At 47.1% G+C, this 21,273-nt stretch overlaps 1 protein-coding gene and 2 gene segments (V, D, J or C); all 3 read right to left on the bottom strand.

Moving 5' to 3' along the window:
* The window catches only part of TESPA1 (thymocyte expressed, positive selection associated 1), a 361,089-nt gene that overhangs the window by 25,699 nt on the left and 314,117 nt on the right, over positions 1–21,273 (bottom strand). For 4 of the 5 annotated variants that reach the window (XR_005837975.1, XM_040642596.1, XM_040642595.1 and 1 more), the window contains one exon: positions 550–764. Coding sequence is in view for 4 of the 5 variants with exons in the window: in XM_040642596.1 (XP_040498530.1) it covers positions 550–712 (163 nt within the window). In the remaining variant the exon portion in view is untranslated. Of the gene's footprint in view, positions 1–549; positions 765–955; positions 2,145–21,273 lie in introns of those variants that run through there. The other variant, XM_040642598.1, reaches the window with a different exon arrangement.
* Positions 10,298–11,016, bottom strand: LOC103675571. The segment is given in 2 exon segments: positions 10,298–10,710; positions 10,864–11,016. Coding segments are annotated over 2 exon segments (444 nt in total).
* Positions 15,588–16,429, bottom strand: LOC103675684. The segment is given in 2 exon segments: positions 15,588–16,114; positions 16,273–16,429. Coding segments are annotated over 2 exon segments (558 nt in total).

Consider the following 21,273-nt stretch of genomic DNA (forward strand, 5'->3'; position numbering starts at 1 on the left):
TTCTTTCTTTCTTTCTTTCTTTCTTTCTTTCTTTCTTTCTTTCTTTCTTCTTTCTTTTAACTTTTGTGTTTGTAGTCTCATTCGAACCTCAAAGAAGCTCTGAGAGGCACGGATGAAAAGTACTACTGCGACTTCGGTTGCTCCCACTGCCGCAAGACAAATACGCGTCTGAGGGGTAAGGGACCTTCCAAAGGTCGCACAGCTCGCCAGCAGCACGTTTGCAGCCAGAGTCCAGGCGCCCAAACTGAGCGTTACTTTTTGGACAGACCAACTAAAAACACCCCAATGTGTTCAAGAGAACCCTGACCTCAGGCCCTTACAGACAGCTTCTAGGGATGATGCAAAAATGTACTTTATTTTTCCTAATCTTATGCTTATCTCTCTCCCCCATCATTTACATTTTGTATTACTTTACTCTTCCTTAAACGCATTAAACCCATCAAAACGGAGCCTCCCTGAAGCCGAGCCTCAACTGTGGACGCTCAGCAGACCCGTGCGTGCTGGCACGTTTTCCCTGGCACGAGGTCGTGTTGTCTAACTGCTGCTTACCTTCCTGGAAAACATCATCCAGGCTGGAAGGCTCAGGATCAGAGACATCTCGCAGGGCAGCCGCGGCCTCCTCCTCCAGGACCTGGGTCTGCCAGTGGCGGCTCTGCCGGAGCCAGGCCCGCCGTTTCTCCCAGGAGGTGGGGCTCAGCACAGAGCCCTCCATGGCCCCAGGTCAGACTTCAGGGCCTCCCGCCACAGGAATGCCGTTCTAAGAGCTGAAATACAGCGATCACCCCCTTGTGCTCTGTCCAGAAACCACCCCAGGGCTGCCCCCACATCTTTCCACTCAGCATGAAGGAGCATAATCCCTCTGCCCCTTCTGGAAGGGGGAGGACTTGTCCAGCCCTTCCTCTGTCCCCCCAACCCCCACCCCGCACCCCTCTCCCCTCCATGCTCTGACACATACCAGGGCAAGTGTTTCAAATCAGCAAATCTCAGAACTTCAAACATCTTATGATTTAAGGGATATTGAGAAAGTTCTTCTAACTTAAAGAATTGCTATGTCTCACGATGCTGGCGTACTGTCTTAGAAAACAGCTTTCTTTAATCCTCAAGAATGTTGTCTTTCAGACTCTTCCACTAAAATTAGAAGATCTTTAAATCAGCAATTGATAAAATTCACTCGATTTGGGCTTCGTAAAGATATAGGAAGAATTTCCAGATCTCAAACGTGCCACAGCCAGGGTGTCAGTCCAACTACAGTCATTCTGAGTCTGTCGTTTGCTTTGTTTTGTTTCCTGTATATATAGGGGTCCACATAATATTTCTTTTGGAAAAAAGAAATCCCATAATACAAACAACAGGGAGACGTTGCCTTATGCAATGTGCAGCCACGACCTTCAGGATCATTCCTTTCTAATTTGTCAGCGTGGGTTTCTGCACTGCTAGGAGTTAGCTCCTCAGTTCGTCCATACATTTATATTTCATTTAACACGGCCCACTCAACATCTCTGTGTTCTTCCAAAAGATACATTCTGATGGCACTAGCCACTTATTCAAAGGGGGGGGGGGGAGAATCTTGTCTGAATAGACCTTAAAAAGCCTTGAGGCTAATGTGCATTCATCGGCTGATGCTCGGTCCTCCTGCCTCTCCCCCACCTGCCACACTCAACCCGCTTACAGTGGCCATGGGAGCCGGACCAGTGCTCTTCACCGGCTCACCCTCTGCTCCCCGGAGCTGCCCTGGACAGCTCCGTCCTCATAGCAATGCTTTTAATTGTCGGAGTAAGGGAAAGCAAGAAGAAAAAAAATAAGAAGAGTGCCGGTGTCCAGGGACTTCTATTCTTCAAAGACTAAACTAGCTATTTTTGAAAAGGCCGTCCTGAACCTACAGTGCCTTCCTAGGGCAATAAAATTGTTTTGGATGCCTCTGCTTGCTACAGACAGAACATAGCCAGAGAAGAACAGCACATAGTTACTGTTACTTGGATCTAAATTCTTCCACTTCGGGTCCAGCCCACTGCCTAATCTTCTCCAAGGAGAGACAGCAGTTGGCGCTCTGAGACGTTGTAAACCCTGAGCACCTGGTTCTTTGTCCACTGTCTGGGCCTTTTAAGGGCAATTAAATGAATAAATTCAGCTAGTGAGGCGGGAAAACCACAAAGAGGGGCAGAGAAACTTGTCCTTCAATCAGAGCTCTTGCGAGGTGATAAAAGAGAGGATGAAACAGCCACTAGAAAGAACTTAGGAAATCTAAAAGGCCTTGATCAGGGTTTATTTACCTAGTTCTGCACCTTCCAAATATAGAATAGGTTGGTGTCGGTTGGTCCAGAGAAGAAAACGTCAAAGGCTGACTTGCCTACTGTCTTTAACGCCCAGAGTAAATGGACCTCATCTAAATCAGAATTCTTCAGCTCACGAAAAAGGACTTTGTTGGTAATGAGGGGAATTTAAAAGGAAGGCAGGAGGGCAGGAAGAAAGAAGGGAAGGAAGAGGGGAAGGAAAGAAAGAAAGGAGGAAAGAAGGAAAGAAGGAGGACGTGACTCCTGCGCTTCACTTTGCCGCTCTGCTAGTGGTACGACCTTGGAAAATTCAATCTTTCTCTGGTCTCAGTTTCTCAACTGGGACGTTATGCGCTACAATTTGATGCTTCTGGTACCGTAAGCTCCCGGGTGTGCCGTTCTATAGCTGAGCCCCCACAGTGCCCAGTGCCGTGCCAGAATCTTGCTAATTGAGATGGTAGATAGTTATCTCTACTTGGGTTTCGACATCCTCTGTGATACGAATCTATTCTACCTTCGCCTCACATCTTTGAAACTATGTTGCGCACATATAGGCTAATTTCCCCTTTGCCCCTGAAAATGCTCATCTCCTTTAAACCCTGTGCTTTCCTCCTGTTCTTTTCCCTCTCCATCCTCTTGACCCTTGGCCTTTGACACACCGCACTTGCAAAGCCCAGCTCTTAGCTAACCTTCTTCGTGAAGCCAGGCCTGGCTCCTACAGCCCACAGTGGCCACTTTCACTGATTTCCTTCTCTGCTTGATCTTTTTTTCTTCTTAGTCCTTATCACTAACATACTTTATATTTTAGTTGTAAATCTAATCGATGGTTTGCTCTTCTGATTGGAATATCAGCTCCATGAGGACAGGGGTTTTGTCTGCGTTATTCCTTGTTCGCTGCGGTATCCCTAATGCCTAAAACAGAAACACACTCATTGTAGTTGCTTTGTAAATACTGATTCTCTAAACGGATGAATATTCAGGAGACTCAGAATATTCAGGAACCCACTGCCTTCCAGATGCACCATAAACACATGTAGGGAGAGCAGTTTTTGAAACTGTTAACAAGTAATCTGTGACTGTGTGTTACCAAGCATGAAACAATGTTTCATGCAGCAAGCTAGAGAAAAGAGATGAATTTGAAGGTTATCCTAAGATTTATTTCTGCTCTAGGAGTTCTTATAATTATGACCAGACATTGTATTTTCTTAACTATTCCTATTTGCTGTTCTGTCCCATGCGCAAAGGTTTTACTCAATGCAAATACCTAAAGGAAAAAGCCTATGGAAACAGAATGCTCAACGCCTAAGAATTCCAAAGAAGGGTTTATAAATAAATGGCTATTATGGTTATGGCAACAAAAAGGCAGGACGAGTTAAGGACTCTACCGCCCACTGAGAATGGCAGCCATTTTCTAAGCAATGTGGGTGAGAATGGAATAATTTCTTCCCTTAGGAAAGCAACATGGTTCTGAAAGAAAAGATGCAAGGCACATCTCCGCTAATCTTCTCAACTGTGGCGGACTGGACATGGGCCCAGGGAATTGGACAAGTTCGTTTCCCCCCAGTCTCTGCCGCAGAGACCTGTTCATGGTGTTATGTGGGAACAAGATGAGCACAGGGATATTATGAGGGAGGGACGAGTAGAACTGTCTGGTCAGAGATCGCAGGAGGAAGCTGTGCTGCTGAGAGATAAGAAACTGGTATCCTCTGTGGGAATCTGGAGGAAGTGGCAAATGGTATCAGGCAAGAACATCAGTAGTGACGGCGTTAGAAAGAATTGCAGGATGGGTGCACGCAGATGGCAACTTTGAGGGTCTTGGGGCTCCTTGTGATAGAGAGAGAAGGGCCTGGACACAGTTCCTTCAGGTAAGCACACAGACACATACACCCATATGTACAACAGACTTGGGAGCAGTGAAAAGAGTAGTGACCGGGAATCAGGGTAGACGTGGGCATTCTTTCAACCTTTTGGTCCAATTCATGGACTTCTGGCACGTCAGTTAGGTTTCCTCCTTGGGCAGGGGTTTCACCCTCTTGAAAATGAATTGGTGGGAGTCAGTGTTGTACAAATTTGCCTTCAATGCCAATGCCTCTGAATGTACTCTAGTCGAGTCTGAAATATCTGTATGGATAATGCCTGCAAAAGAAAATGCTTTGGTACGGTGTTCCCCAGAAGCGTTAGGAAACGGTCCCGCGGCCCAGAGACACTGACTTATGAGGTGCTTGCACTTCCAACTTCCGTGGACTCAGGAAAGCGCTGAGTCTTGAACGGGGGAGGCCCAGAAGGAGCCCAAAGGAGTGTGATTGTGTTAGGCATTGCTCACTGAGCTCCAGCACTGTTTGAACACTTCCGCTATTTTTCTTCAGCTTATGCAATTTCATCCACCTCCCCTCTATCCAGACAAATTCTGTCTACACTTTGAAGGCCTGTTCAAGTCATCTCTTTTCTTCCCCACCTCTGGCAACCAGCACATATGCTCACACCACATGCGGCAAGAGGCAAGAGGTCACCTGTCTCGTCATCACGCCCCCTTCCTTGTAACCCCTCCCCCAAGCCCCATCTCGGGACCCAGCAGGGTACCTGCAGTAGGAGGGGCTCAGCAAACACTGTACGTGCATAGAGCGAGAACCCTACCGGTGCTGAAGAGCTATCCTCATTCAGCACATGCCTGTGGGACAGGGGCTCCCGACTCGCCACAGGGGCTCAAACCCTAATGTACGTATACTTTTATACCTTGTCGCGAAAGGGAAAGAGGCTTGGGGCAAAGTCACGCTGATCTTTTGCTGATGGAACATAGGGGTCACACAAGTCTGACAGAATTTTATAAAGCTTAAACTATCAAATTGTTCTCTATTTAAAAAATATTTTCCCGGAGTCTTCCATGCAAAGTTTCCGCTCCTTGGTCAGAAGCTCCTTCTGGAATCTGAGGACCATCTTTCGTGATGCTGGTTTATTGTATTTAATCTAACCCTGTGAGGAAGGAAGCCCTAGCCTGCTGGTATTTTTTTCTCTGATGTTCCTACTAACTGACCGCCCCCCAACCCAGAAAACTCCACACTGACTCTATTGCTATTTGCCTGGATCACTCTTTAAATGCCTTCTTTTCCCTTCTGCTCTCATTTCCAGCCCTTCGTCCTTTCCTCTTTCCTACATCTCTCTAGAGGTTCACTCCCTAAGTATTTCTCCGCAATCTGGCCAATGTTCTGGAATCTGACTTTAACAAATAGAGCAGGAGGGAATTCTCTTTGTTTCAAGGATGTTATAGAAATTTCAGCTGACAGGATCAAAGTTAGACAAAGAAGATTTGGGCGTTAAGAGCTTTGAAAGGAGTGTCTTCTAGCAAAAATCATCAGCAGAAGCAGCAAGAGTAGTAGCAGGGGGAGACCTCTACGGGTCTGTCATTGTTACTGGACCGAGTGCACCATATACCGCCAGTCCGTGTCCTAAGGGAAGTAGCCAGAGAGTTCCCGTATATTGATATGGGCCAGTCACAGTGATAGGTGCTAAAATCACTGGGATTACAGAGTACCATTATATTTATCCATGAAACCTTCCTGTAAACTATCTCACTTAATCCTGACAATCACCTTTGCGCTAACTACGGCTACGTGAAGCTCAGGAACACAGGTGACTTATCCAGGGTCATATATTCAGGATCTTGTAATGTGGAGAATTAGACTCAGGTTGGTCTGACTCTAATTGTATGGTCTTTCCATCAATTACAGAACAAGAAAATAACCTAATATTTCCACCCAAGTATCAGTGTACGTGTAATTTGGGATAAAAGAAAGGAGAAACTATTTCAGTAAATTCTCCATTTTACATGCTACATAAACTCTCTCCACTTCATAGCATCTTATGTAAGAGGCAGCATAAACCCAAATTAATTTGCTCTTGGCTTTGTGACAATCTTAGGGAAGGAAATGTTGCTTTGTTTGGTTATTAGCATAATTCTCCTTCTTAAGTCCAACTAGATTATGAAGCAGTTTTGCCTTTGTCAGGCTCACAGCAGCAAGGGTCCAACTAGGTTCTAGTTGAGAGGAGAAAGTCTGCCTGGGATTCCACATTGCTTTCAGATTGTTGGGCCATTCAGAACACTTAAGGATGGTTTTAGAGCAGCACTGACCAATCATAGGTGACACCAGTCACAGCCCTGTAGCTGGGTCCTACAAGTCTATGGCATTGAGTTTCTGGTGCCAGTCTGGGGAACCTTGTGGGAAGAGCTGGGATAGTTGGGTTAGTCATGGGCACTCAGTGGGCTTGGGGCAATTGATATTTATCATAACTTGGTATGGAAATATTTTAACCATCATTATGGGTCTACCGATTTGTACCTGTCAAATATCAGTTCTGCTCACAGGTGTCTCATGGGGATATTTTTCAGGGGCCCAGTAAGGATGGCCAACTCTCGAGAAGGAAAACTGTAGAAAGAGCAAGGGCCTTGGGATCAGAGTTAGCCTTGTTTGGAATCACGGTTCTATCTACTTACTGCATATGTGTCCTTGCTAAAGTCACCTGCCCCCTAAACCTAAGTTTCTTCATATGTAAAACAGGTAACACACAACTTGTTGGGCTACTGGGTGTTAATATCAGGTAATGGATGTTAAGTCCCTCTTATATTAAGGAAGTGCTTAATAAACGATAGCAATTATTATTATTAGTTTTCCCTCAGTCTAAGCCATTCACTAAAGTCAGAACACGCTCAGGAATAAGAAGGAAGAAGGAGTGAGCAGCAGGGTATAATAGCGGATGTAAAATCCAGATGGAGGAGATTATGCTAAGTGAAATAAGTCAAGCAGAGAAAGACAATTATCACATGATTTCTCTCATCTATGGAACATAAGAACTAGGAAGATCGGTAGGGGAAGAAAGGGATAAAGAAAGGGGTGGTAATCAGAAGGGGGAATGAAACATGAGAGACTATGGACTCTGAGAAACAAACTGAGGGCTTCAGAGGGGAGGACAATATTTATCTTTTTTTTTTTTTAAGTGGGCTTCACACCAGAGTGAAACTCAATGTGGGGCTCAAACCCAGGACCCGAGATCAAGACCTGGGCTGAGATCAAGAGTTGGACACTTAACTGACTGAGCCACCCAGACGCCCCAATATCTATCTATCTTTTAGTTGTGGTGCTTAGACCATTTCCTGACTGGTGGGTAGCAGCGTTTATTATAGATCATCTTGCTATTTATTTCCAAGATGTTCCATCTCCCCTTTGTTCTTCTTCTCCATTCATCTCGCATTTTTTAGTAATGGAGCAAGTTTTTATGATTCCATACTGTCTGTCTTTATTGGCTATTTAGCTGTAACCCCTTGCTGTCCTGTCATCTGTGACTCATCACAGGCTCCATTCAGGTGACGTCACACCACCTGACAGCATCAGACATTGGAGCCCACTTCCCGCGCTCTCTTCTCAGCACTGTGGTAGGAATGTCATACCCGTCACTGCTGGTGCGTGATAAATTCCAGCATGTGCTGTGAGTAGATCTGCTGCAGACAGTGATTTTCTTTGCAAAGGGAGTTAAGTCATCAAAATAATTCTCCATATTTATCCCTGCAGTTATCATTTCTGACTCCTACAATCTTTTTGTGGATTCCAGTTCTTTCTGGCATCACTCCGTCCTGCCTGAGGGAAGTCAGTATTACTTCCTGTGTTACAGGTCTGCTGGTGATCAGTTCTGTCAGCTTGGTAGAGCTGAAAAATTGTTTATTTATCCTTCATTATTGAAGGATACTTTCCCTGGTTAAAGAATCATTAAGGGTTTTTTTCGGTATTGTAAATATGTTAATCCACTGTCCTCTGTGTGCATTTCTGCAAAGGAGAAATTTGTTGGGATCCTTGTCGCTGTTCCCCTGAACCAAGTGTCTCTCTTCTCTGGTTGCTCTTCACACTGTCTCTTTTTCTCTGCCTTAAAAATGTGCTACTGGATGGGTATTGGTGTGTTGTCCCCCCTCCCCCATATTTCTTGTGCTTAGGGTTTCTCAAGAACTTGGAATCTGTAGGTGCTGATTTTTTTTGGATTTTGGGACATTTGTGGCCAATAATCCATCAAATATTCTTTTCCACCTCCCCACCCTCACTCCCTGGGTTCACAGTCTCATGTGGATGATACTGCTAACGTTGTCCTACACTCAGTGCTGCTCTGCTCACTTTGTCTTTCTGTGCCTTTCACTCTGCCCTGTCCGTGCTGTGTCTTCACTTTCCCTCACCTTCTTCGTCTTGTCGTGTCTGCTGCTGGTCTAAGTCCTTGTATTTGTGATCTGACACATTGCAGTTTTCATCTCTAGCAGTCTGATTGGAATGGTTTAATTTCTTCTCTCTCTCCTCTTAACATTTCAATCCTGCAGAGTAGATTCGGATAAAAGTCTGCAACATCATCCTGCCTTCCACGCACAGCCCTCTGTCCCGTCCTGCAGCGTCCAGACCTGCCGCCCCAGGACTGCCTGAGCCGATTCTCATCGTGAGTGTCTCTCTCCCACTGTCTCTGTCTCTCTGTGCGTCACAGACAAGTAGACACATACACGCACATGACACCCATGTCCTGTTGGATTTGTACCCTTTAGACAATCCTAAGTCATGCACCCTAGTAGTCATAATTCCTTGTTAAAATGACGTGATTTTAATGTTTTCTTGTGGATTTTCAGTCCTCACCTCCTACTTTATCAGAGTTCCTCCCAGTGACATGACATCACTCACATGCAGGATGAGGACGTCATAACATGGTCTCATCTCCCTCATCATTTCTGCTCTCATCGTCATGTGTTTTACTTGTTCCTCCTTTTTTTTTAAAAGATTTTATTTATTCATTCGACAGAGATAGAGACAGCCAGCGAGAGAGGGAACACAAGCAGGGGGAGTGGGAGAGGAAGAAGCAGGCTCATAGCGGAGGAGCCTGATGTGGGGCTGGATCCCAGAACACCAGGATCACGCCCTGAGCTGAAGGCAGGCGCTTAACCGCTGTGCCACCCAGGTGCCCCTACTTGTTCCTCCATTATAACTCCAACACGTTGCTATTGTTGTTGATTTAAGGAGTTGATTGTATTTACAGACATTAACCACTAAAATCTGTTTTAGGTTTATCGACGTAGTTATGATTTCCCCAGCTTATTATAGTCTGTGTAGACTCACATTTCCGTCTGTCACCCTTTCTTTCCTTCTGTCCGAGGGGCATCCTTCCTGTCGCTTGTGCTGAGAGTCTGTGGGTGATCAGTTCTGGGAAGTTTGCAGTCTGAGAAAGGCTTAGTTAGTCTTCGGTTTTCAATGACATTCTCCCTGGTAAAGACCAAGGTTGACAGTATTTTCTATCGGGATTTTGAAGACTTCCCTCCCCTGTTTTCCTGGTGATATCATTCGTAATGAGAAATGTGCTCCCACCACGATGCTGGTTCTCTGTAGGGAACACGGCTCTCCTATCTGCCTGTGAAAGTGTCTGCATTGCCGGTTTGTAATAATTTCATAGGATGTGTGCTGTGCTGTCTCTCGTGTTCCCTGTGCCCGAGCTTCATTGAGCTTCTTGGATATATTGGTTCCTGGGTTTCTCCAAATTTGAAGCCTTTTCGTAGATTATTTCTTCACAGTTTTTTTGATTCACCATCAGTTCCTTACCTTTCCTCCCACAGTCCTTACGCTTGCACACTGTCTGGCTGGCGTGAAAGTGTCCTCCGGGCACCGAGCCTTTATTAATTTTATTTTTCATTTATTTCTCTGTGTGTTTCATTTTCAATACTTTCCATCGCCGTGACATCAAATTCCCTAATCTCTTCTTTTGCAGCATCATATCTGCTGTCAGTGTGTCCAGTGCATTTTTAAATTTCAGACCATTTCATTTGGGGAAGTTTTAAAAGAGTTGGTGTATGAAAAATGTCTTGCATTTCTGCTTCTCACATGTTTAGTCCTTCCTCCAACCACAGTCCCAGGGAAGTGGATTTCTAATAACTGCTTACAAATCCCCACTGATCCACCCTTTGCAGCCTGCCTGGAGGGCTGGGAGCAAGGGGACAGACTGGGGACCTCAGTCCTGGGGACCTGGGTCAGTCCTGCTCACTGCTCTGTGCACAGGCCTCCTGGGGCTGGAGGAGACTGTGACACAGACGGGGAAGGGGATTGTGTCTCACTTCCCCATCTGTCCGTGTCACTGTGAGCATCAGCACTGCTGTCATAAGTCTGACAGTAATAGTCAGCCTCGTCCTCTGCCTGGGCCCCGCTGATGGTCAGGGTGGCTGTGTTCCCTGACTTGGAGCCAGAGAATCGGTCAAGGACCCCAGAAGGCCCATCATGATCCTCATAAATGACCAGCACAGGGGCTTGGCCTGGCTTCTGCTGGTACCTCTGTACATAAAAATCTTCTAGTTCCTCTCCAGAGCAGGTGATGGTAGCCGTCTGTCCCAGGGCCACTGACACAAAAGGTGGCTGGGTCAGCTCACTGGAGGCCACGGACCCTGAAAGACAGAAGAGAAGAGGTTGGAATGATGTGTAGGGGTTCATCCCAGGGTCCCAACACTGATGCTGTGCTAGGCCTGAGCTCAGGGTTTCGGGCAGCCTCCACTCAGGTCCGGTGGGGCTGAGGTTGTGGGCAGGACCGGGGGCAGCACCTGTGCAGAGAGTGAGGACGAGGAGTGAGAGGGGGGTCCAGGCCATGGTGGATGTGCTCAGTGCTCTGTCCTCTGAGAACACAGCTGGGCCAACCTCAGCCCATCCTCTCTTATTTCTTTCAGGCCCTTGGGTCTGTGATTGTTAGTTTTTATGCAAATGTCCTCCTCTCTGGGATTCCAAATTGACTCAAAGCTCCTGTGAGCTCAGACCAGGTGACTGAGGAGGAAGAGAGGAGCCCCCAGCTTCCTCCAAGCAGCTCTCAGGTCAGAAAGTGAGCCTTGCTCTCCAAATTTGGTATCACACTCACATTCCTGGGGTTAGAACAAAATCACTGTCTCACCCACCATGTCTGGGGACTGTCCGGGGCTGGCCCAGGGCCTTCCAGAATCCTGGCCATGGGGCTGACCTGGTCCCTCTGAGACATGCGGACAACACCTGAGTCAGGGTGACGCAGTCCTGTGATCTTCCTCGCTCCTCCTCCTGCTTCAGGTCCCCTCTGCGTCCCCCAGACACACTGTGGTCCCATACTTAGCATGTCATCAGAATGGGAAACTCTCTCATTGTCAGGTTCGTTCATCATTTTGTAGGTGGGAGTTTCCTTGTTAAACAATCGCCTGATGTTGGGATTCATCAGGATTTCTAGTGCATTCACACATGGGGCTGTTGTCTCTACGACAGGCCCCACCCACAGCAGACCAGCAATTGGCACTGTCAGCCATTTGATCTCTTTAATCGTCTCATGGAAACCTGTGAAACAAACTTCGAGGTTGCGGTCTTGTGAGGGTCCACATGATCACATGTTCCCCCACGGTGTGAGCTCTAGGGCCTGAGCCGTGGTCCCTGCAGGCCATGGGAATCACGTCACTCTGCAGACAGTCTCACAAGGAGACTGCCGATGCTCCTGCCAGGGACCAGGGTCTCTGAGTGCTCTGCCTGCTGCCCCTGAGATGCTTCTGAGCAAAGGAGCTGCAGCACCACATCGGAGTTGGGGTGGAGGTGGGGAAGGAGAGGCAGAGTGTGAGTCATCGGGGGGTCTCTGACTGTGCCCAGTACAGAGGAGTCAGTCCCTGGGAACCCTGGTGGAAAGAGAGGGGACCCGAATTTCCCAGGTGAGGTGCTCACTGTGTCAGGAGTCCTGGCAGTGTCCTGGGTGACACTGGGTGTCTGACCCTCAGAACATGGTCCTTGCAGCCTGAGGAGATAGGATGGGTCATCCCGATGGCCTCTGAGGTCAGCCCCTCCCGACCCCCAGGTCTTGTATCCCTTTGAGGGTCCCCCTGGGCAGCCCTAGCCTCTGTCCTGCTGCTCCTGCTGCAGCTCTGCTGTCCCCTGCTGGTGGAGGAGGACTCAGACCCTGAGTTTCCCTCCTGCAGGTCATCCCACAGCACCTGTCACCTGAGGAAGGGTGTGGACCAGGGTTTCCCGCCTCCCACAGCCAGCTGCTCCCCTGCCCTGCCCAGCCCAGCACAGAAGGTCACATACATGGTGCAGGAGGCAGGACAGGTGGGATTCCTGTACTTGTCCCAGGGTTGAAATGCCTTGGACTGGTCCCTTGTGTTCATACAACAGGGAGAGTGCAGGGTACAGTGGAGTGCATCTGAAAAGGGTCAGGGTGCAGACAAACCTGTGTGATGTCCCACAGCCAGCAGATTCCTGTGTATTTAGGAATCAGGACTGGTGCTTCCTGCATTCCCATCAGTGTAGTTGGGTCATCAGAGCAACAGGTGATGCTTCTGGTGCTAAGTTCAGTTGTGCAGGCGAACCTTCAGTTTTGATGTTATTAGTGTTGTTTTTTACTACTTTTTTTATTATTCCAGCCCGCATCTGCTGGCATGTGGTGTGGGAGGATTTTTACCGTGGCCTCGTCTGTGGTTTTGTGGAACCGGGAACCTGCTCACTCAGGCTTGGCTCCAATCGCACAAGATGCAGGTCCCAGTGCAGCTGACAGCTTGTCCTCGGATTCCCACAGAGGGAGACAGGAGACTCCACCTCCAAGGTCGACTCCCCGAGATCACATGGAGTCTCTCTAATTAGTAAGATGCTTACACTGTTATGTATCATTTGATTTAAAAAATGTTTCTTACTTCAGATAAGGTTCCCCATTTCACAGCAGGTGAAGCGAAAGCCCAGAGAGGTTCGCTTCCCAGAAAAACAGAGAGAAGTGGGGGTGAGTCCAGGAGAGGAGTCCAGGCGTCCTGGATACAGACATTGCACACATGTAATTTTACCTATATTAGAAATTCCACCGTACATAGTTATTATATTTGCTATAGACAAACAATTGTCTTCTAAAGAGATTTAGATAAGGAAAAAGTCTTAATTTTTATCCGTATAGTTAGCATTTCTGATTTTTACATTCTTTTTTGTAGATTCAGATTCTCTCTGGAATCACCTTGTCCCTCCAGAAGGATGTCTGCTTATTGCTTGTATTATGGGTCATTTGATGAGCGATTCTGTCAGTTTTTGTATATGTGATATTTTTTTATTCAGCTTTCATTTTGAAGGATATTTTCCCTAGATGAAGAATTAAAGTTTTTCCCTTTTCCAGCATCTTAAAGGTGTTAATCCACTGTCTCTTGTGGGCATTTCTGTCAATGCAAAGTCCACTGCAAACCTTGTCTTCATTCCCCTGAGTACAGGTGTCTTCCTCTGGCTGCTTCTAAGCCTGTCTCTTGTCACTGCCTTAAATGTTTGATATTGAAGGGACAGGTATTTCTTTTATTACTATTAAATTGATTTCTTGTCCTTCAGCTTTGTTGAGATTTTGATCTGTCACTTTTGAATTTTCATCAAATTTGGAACATTTTGGCTAATAATTCTTCATATTTTCCCATCCTCTGCACCCCACTGTTTCTCCTTTTCTGACACAATCACACCCCATTCCATTGCTAACTGTGTCCTACAACTCAGGGATTCTCTGTTCACTTTAAAATTTTTTTCTGTCTTTCACTTTGCAGTGTCTGTGCTGTGTCTTCCGGTTCCCTCACGTGTTGGTCTTGTCGTGTCTGCTGTTATTCTCAACCCTTGTATTTGTGATCTGAGTATGACTTCTATCTTTTAATTTTCTTCTTGTCTCCTGTTAGCACATCATTTGACATGTTAGCAGCCATATTCCGACTACCATTGCAACGTCATTGTTGCTTGAGTCTCCAGTCTTCTGGTCTCCCTGCATCTTCCAGACCTGCTGCCCCAGGACTTCATGACCAATTTCTTAAAATAACTTTCTGTCTCTCTTGCTGTCTCTGGTGCTCTCTCTCTACGTGTGCGTGTGTGTGTGTGTGTGTGTGTGTGTGTGTGTGAGACATATGAATATACATCTGGGTGTAGATGAGATACAGGTCTGATTGGATCCGTATTCTCTGGCGAATCCCAGGTAATGGATCTTATTTGCTCTGAGTCTTTGTAGTTCAAATGGTTTCATTTTAATGGCTTATTTAGGGTTGGAAATCCTTACCTTCTAACTTACCTTGTGACATGATATAATTTTCACAGGGAATAAGGAGGTAATAACATGATATTCTCTCCCACCAATTTTGCTGATATTGGCATATATTTTTTTTTCTCCATCCAATATATAGTTTGTATTTCTGCTTAAGACTGACTATCTTCTAGGGGCGCCTGGGTGCCTTAGTCGTTAGGCGTCTGCCTTCAGTTCAGGGTGTGATCCCGATGGTCTAGGATCGAGTTCCCATCATGCTCCTCCGCTGGGAGCCTACTTTTTCCTCTCCCACTCCCCATGCTTGTGTTCCCTCTCTCGCTGGCTGTCTCTCTCTCTGTCTAATAAATAAGTAAATAAATAAATAAATAAATAAATAAATAAATAAATAAATAAATCTTTAAAAAAAAAAGATTGACTATCTTCTAGGGACATTAACCAATAAAATCCTATTACATGTATACGTATAGTTCTGATATCTGATACCAACTATAAGTACCAAATTTTGTATAGATTCACATATTGTATACATCCACATTTCTGTCTGTCACCCTTTCCTCTGTCCGAGGAGGGTCCTTCACTGTCCTTGGGCTGAAGGTCTGCAGGTGATTATTTCTGTGAGGTTTGCCATCTGAGAAAGGGTTTATTTGCCTTCACTTTTCAGTGACATTTTCAGTGAATGAAGATCAAAATTGACAGGTATCTCCTATCAGTAATTTGAAAGCATTGCTCTCCTGTATTCTTGGTGACACAGTTTGTGATGAGAAATGTGCTCCCACCGCGATGCGGGTTCCTCTGTCTGGAGCACAGCTGTCCTCTCTGGCTGCGAGAACGTCTGCATCGCGGGGTTGCAGCCATTTCATACAACGTGTGCTGTGATGTCTCTTGTGCTCCCTTGTCAGAGGTTTTGGAGCTTTAGGATAATCTGCCTCATAGGTTTCACCAAATCTGAAGTATTTTGTGTATTATTTCTTCAAACGCTGTTCTATGAACCCCTGCTCCCCACCTTGTCTCAGTCACTAACTGCACCACACACTTGAGGCTGCAGGAAGTTGTCCTAAGCACACTGATCTTCATTCATTTTTTCCAGCTTTACTCTTTCTGTTTCGCTTGAAGAGATTTTTTCACGGCCATGAAATCAAGTTCACTAATCTCTTCCTTGTCATCATCGAATCTGCTGACAATATCACAGTGACTTTCAGTTCGTGTAATTTTCATTTAGGGACATTTTTAAGCACTTGGTCTATAAAGTATATCTTTGATATCTTCTTCTCACATATTCAGTCATTCGTCCCCCCACAGTCACAAATGAAACATAGTTACTATTACTATGTGCGTTCCCTCCCCGGATTCAACCTGGGTGGGTGGGGAGGGAGGCCTGGGGACATTAGACCTGGGGACCTGGGTCAGATCTGCTCCCTGCTCTGTGCACAGGCCTCCTGGGGCTGGAGGAAAGGGTGACCCAGACGGGGAAGGGGTTTGTGTCTCACTTCCCCATCTGCCCGTGTCACTGTGAGCATTAACATTGCTGTCCCAGGCTTCACAGTAATAGTCAGCCTCGTCCTCGGCCCGGGCCCCGCTGATGGTCAGGGTGTGTGTGTTCCCGGAACTGGAGCCAGAGGATCGGTCGGGGATCCCAGAGGGCCGCTCAGTGTCCTTATAAATGACCATCACAGGGGCTTGGCCTGCCTTCTGCTGGATCCATTGTGCATATGCTTTACTCAGTATCTCTCCAGAGCAGGTGATGGTAGCTGTCTGTCCCAGGGACACTGACACCGAGGGAGACTGAGTCAGCACACTGGAGGCCACGGAGCCTGAAAAGACAGAAGAGGAGAGGTTGGTGTGAGGTTCAGGGGCTCAGCCCAGGGACCCAGTCCCGAGTCTGTGCTGGTCTGAGCTCAGTGGTTGCTTGAGACCCAGCTCAATCCTGTGGGGTCTGAGCATGTGGGCAGTCTTGGGCAGGGGACGGCACCTGTGCACAGAGTGAGGACGGGGAGCAGGAGAGGGGTCCAGGCCATGGTGGATGTGCCCAGAGCTCTGCCTCCTGAGACTCACAGCACTGCTGGGCTCCACCCCAGCCTCTCTTATTCCCTTCCAGGGCCCTGGGACTGTGATTGGTAGTACTTATGCAAATTTCCTCCACTTTTGGGCTCCTACTTAATAAATCAGTGGTGAGATGAGATCATGTGACTGAGGAGGAAGAGGGGAGGCCCCAGCTCCCTCCAAACAGCTTTCAGGTCAGACACCAGCCTTTGTCTGCAGGGTCTGGGATCACAGGCACCTTCTGGGGATCAGACCACATGACAACCCTCTGTGACCACCTTGCTTGCATGTTGTCCTTGGCTCCCTCTGTATCTTTCAGGAGCCTGACTATGCAGCTGGGCTGGCCCCTCTGAGAGTTACAGTCAACACTTGATACAGGGAGTACAGCCTGTGGCCTCATTCCCTCCTCCTCCTGCACCATGTCCCCCCTGCATCGCTGAGGCACTGTGGTCCTATGCTTCCCATGTCACTATACTGTGGAACTTTCTCATTAGAATGTTTGTGCATGATTTGGTCTGTGGGAGTCCACTTGTGAAACCACCACCTGCTGTTGGAGATGCATCACAACTTCTAGTCTATTCATACATGGTGCTTTTTTCTCCCCTTAATCTGTAGCATTGGAACAATTGGTATTGTCAACAATTTTGTTTTAGGTTTTCCTCAATATTAGATGCAATCATGCAAATTTCATGAGAAACCATCCCTGACTTAACAAACCACCATCAAGCTCCATGTCTTGTCGGGGTCCCCAGGGTTAGGTCTTCCCATATGGGGTGGGCTTGGTGGCCAGAGCCAGGGTCCCTGCAGGAGCTGGATCCTGTCACTGACCCAAGGACAGCTCAGGGAGCAGAGCTGTGGCCTCAGGTAGTGAGATTCCACTTCATTCTGGAGACAGTCTCACGGGGAGGCTGTGGATCGTCATTCCAGGGTCTGGGAGCTCCCAGTGTTCATCCTCCTAAGCCCTGAGATGCTGCCAAACAAAGAAAGAAGCTGCAGTCCTGGCCTGACTCTGCCTGGAGGTGGGAACAGAGGCAGGAGGTGAATGGTCAGGATGTTCCCAACATGTCCAGCTCGGATGAGTCAGCTTCCAGAACACTGGTGCCCAGTGCAGGAGCTGCAGTTCCCATGTGAGGCATTCACTGTGTCATCCCGTCAGTGTCCTGGTCAGTGTGTGTCTGACCCTCAGAATAAGGTCCCTTCAGCCTCTGGAGATAGGGGTGACCATCCCAGCTTCCTCCTGAGGACTGAACGCTGGACCCTGGCTGACCCCAGGCCTAGGAGGCTTAAGTCAGTGCAGATTCCTGTGTGTAAGCACGAAACCTGAGCGAAATTCCTCCCTTGCCAAGTGTGCATAGAGTTTAAGTAGCCCTTGAGGTGCCATAGGGTCTATCCTTGTGGAGAGCTTCCGGGGCAGGTCATAGATGTCGTGCCTCAGTATCCCCTGGGTGCACTCAGTGCCAGGGACAGACCCAGTGCTTGAGGAAGGTTTGAAATTCATTGAGTTTATCAGGAATGGGGTGGGGAGGCCTGAAGTCCTGGACCTGTGCTAGAGACAGAGGCAAATCTAGGGGAGCCAGCTTGAGAAACCCAATTTAGAATTTTACATCAGTGTCAAGGTGATATTGTAGAAAACCTTCACCTTTTCCCTCAGGCCTCAGGTCATGGTGACCTACCCCCCCTCTCTCAGAACCCCTGATGCCAGGCTCCCCCCATGTTCAGGCGGTTTGACTGGTGATCTCTGCTGCCCCCTCGTGGCTGCTGGAAGCACAGCGGCGTCATTTGTTCAGAGCCCACTGCTCACATCCTGATTTCCTGATCTGTGGACAGCTGGCTGCAGGGAAAAACTCCCTATTTCCAAGTAGGTTCTGCAGCCTCAAGCCCAGGCAGGAAAGGACTCACAGTCTTTTTTCCTATTGGTGCTGGCTGATGGTGAAATGCTAAAATGGGGTCGTGGTGGTCGTTACCCCCAGGTTGGAGATAGGAGACCCTCACCCTGCAAACATTTATTGACATACTTTGTCTGGCAGACTTTCTGGATTTTATATGCCTGATTTATACAGGAAAGTCACTTTATATGCCTGGTTTATTAATGAAAGGATATTGTATTTGTCAAATGCTGTTTCTGCAAATATTGAGATAATTATTTGATTTTTAAATTATATCCCATTGATAAGATGTATTGCACTAATTGTACTTCATCTGTTAAATACCTCATATTATTGCAATAAATCCCATCTGCTCATGGTGTCTAATTCTCTCTATAACTTGCTGGATTAGATTTGATAGTGTTTTGTCGAGGATTTTTGTGCCCCTATTTGTAAGAGTTAGTGGTCTATAGATTTCTAGTGATGTGTACTTTCTTTACTTTGTAACAATGGCTACATGAAAGGAGATAGGAAGTCAACCACATTCGTGTATCTTTTGGAACACATTGTGAAAATTTTGTATTATACTTTTGAACTAAGAAGGTGTTAGGGATGCTGACACTTGTGCAGTCAAAAATCTGCATATGACTTTTGACTCCCCCAAACCTTAACTCCTAATAGTCTACTCTCAACCATAAACCTTACTGACAACATAGAGAGTGGATTAATACGTATTTTACATGTTACATGTGTTATATATTGTATTCTCATAAAAAGGTAAGCTGAAAAAGAAAATGTTGTGAAGTAGAAAATAAGGCAAATTTGGCTAGCTGGTGCTGGTGTGTGGGGCCCTAGCAGCCCCTGCCCGGCCAGCGCCATGTGAGTCTCTAGTGAGGACAGCCACTGTGCTCACCCCGTGCACCAGTTCTCAGCCCAGGACATCGATGGGCATATGGCTGATCTGCACAAGCACCTGTGCATCGTCACCAACATGCCCTAACGATGTGGCACACGAGATGTGAATGCACTCAGCTCCTTGACCAGCCAGCCCCTTATGCTGAGTGGGGTTCATGGAGCCTGGCCTTCCCTTGTGCCCAGCTGGAGAGGCAGCAGCCGGGGAGTCATGTGCAGATGGGACAGTCTGCCGATGGCTCTAAGATCAAATTCTATAAGCACAGCAAGATCCTTGCGAATCCGGAGGTTGCCCAGTCCCTGTGGAAGGGGGTAGAAGCCCAGCCCAAGTGCTGGAGCATGCAGGGAAATGCTGTCAAATGGACCTTCACCAAGTTCCATATTGACCAGAAGGCTGTGTGGTGATGTGGTATGTCCCATGGAAGGGTCCCTGGTAATAAAGAAGGACCTTCTCTGCTACCCATAGCTCTGTAGCTGTGCACCCCTCACCCGAGCCCACTTCCCCTTGGAGGGTTCCATGAGGTACCCTTACTGTCTCCCTGAAAATCAGACCTCTGCTCTGGGAGAGACTCCAGACAGGGTAGGCACCCTTTCCCGGAGGAATGTCCGTCCACCTGTCTCTGCTCGGCACACCCCAACCCTGGCTGTCTTGTGGGAATAAAACACAGATTTGGGGAAAAAGCATGAACAAAAAGAAATACATTTACATTACTATCATGTAAACCCTTGTGAGTAACTCGAGCCATTCGGCCCGTGTTGTTCAGGGGTCAGCTGTGTGCCTCTCCTGTTGGTTCCGTCTGGAGAACCCTAACGAGTACACCTCGTTAGATACGACTCTTTGTTATTGAAAGGTTTTAGCTTATTGTTGCTTTAGGGTTTACAGGACCCATCGAACTCCCAAATTCCACCTTCCAGTGATTTTCTATCACTTCACATAGAACACAAGACTATTTTAATGTGTTCTTCTCACCCCACCCCCAATTTTATGCTATGGCGGTCATGAGTTTAGTCTGAGATTCATCACAGACCAGGACATATTGTCACTATGTTCGGCTTCACACAGTTACCATTCAGAGGCGTGAATGTACGACAGAAGTTTCTCTGTTTGTCCATGTAGATCCCAGAGCTGACACTTTGTCTCTGTGTGTGCATTCACGTTGCTATCTGATCGACTCTGCCTCTGTGCGAGGAGCGTCCGTCCCTCGCTGTTGTAGTGAGTGTCCGTGGTTGATGTTATGTGACGTCGTGCAGTCCGAAAGCTTTATCTTGCTTCCTTTTTGAGAGAGATTTTCACTGGATAGTGAATTTCAGGTGGACAGATTTTTCTTTTTTTTACACATTAATATACTTCTAAAGATTTTGTTTATTTGAGAGAGAGAGTGAGAGAGCACAAGTAGGGGGAGGGGCAGAGGGACAGGGAGAAGCAGACTCCCCGCTGAGCAGGCAGCAGGACAAATGGCTTGGTCCCAGGACTCCAGGATCATGACCTGAACCAAAGGCAGATGCTTAACTGAATGAGTGACCCAGGAGTCCCTACAGATTCATTAATACCTTTCTGTTAAAGGATATTTCTCCACCGCCTTCTTGCTTGCATTGCTCATAATAAAATCTGCTTCCACCATGTTTAGGCCTCAGCATATGATGAGCGTGTTCTCTCTGGCTGCTTCGCACACGACTCTTCCACGCTGGGGTTCAGCAGTGGACTGTGATGGGGGTGAGACTGTCGATGCTTCATGGCTCCCATGCTTGGGCCTCGTTGAGCTTCCAGAATATGTCAGTTGTTGTTTTTGCCATATTTGTAACATTTGTGTCCAATATTTCTTTAAGCATATTTTCTATTCTGTCCTGTCTGTCTTCTCTGCTGGGGGGCTCTAGGTACAAGCACAGTGGGATGCAGGAGGTGGTCCTGCAAACAACCGAGGCCCTGTTCATTTCTTACAGGCTTTTTTTCCCCTCTTATTTCGTTTTGAATGGTTGCAACTTTTATGTCATGAGGTTCACGAATCTCTTGCAGCATCTAATCTGTTGTCAGTGTCATCCCGTGCATGTTTACTCTCAGACCCTGACTGCAGTTTTCATCTCGAAGACATACAAATGGCTAACAGACACATGAAAAAATGTTCAAAACCATTAGCCATCAAGGAAATTCAAAT

The sequence above is a fragment of the Ursus maritimus genome, unplaced genomic scaffold (assembly GCF_017311325.1).
Source record: "Ursus maritimus isolate PB19 unplaced genomic scaffold, ASM1731132v1 scaffold_26, whole genome shotgun sequence".
Classification (NCBI taxonomy): Eukaryota; Metazoa; Chordata; class Mammalia; order Carnivora; family Ursidae; genus Ursus; species Ursus maritimus.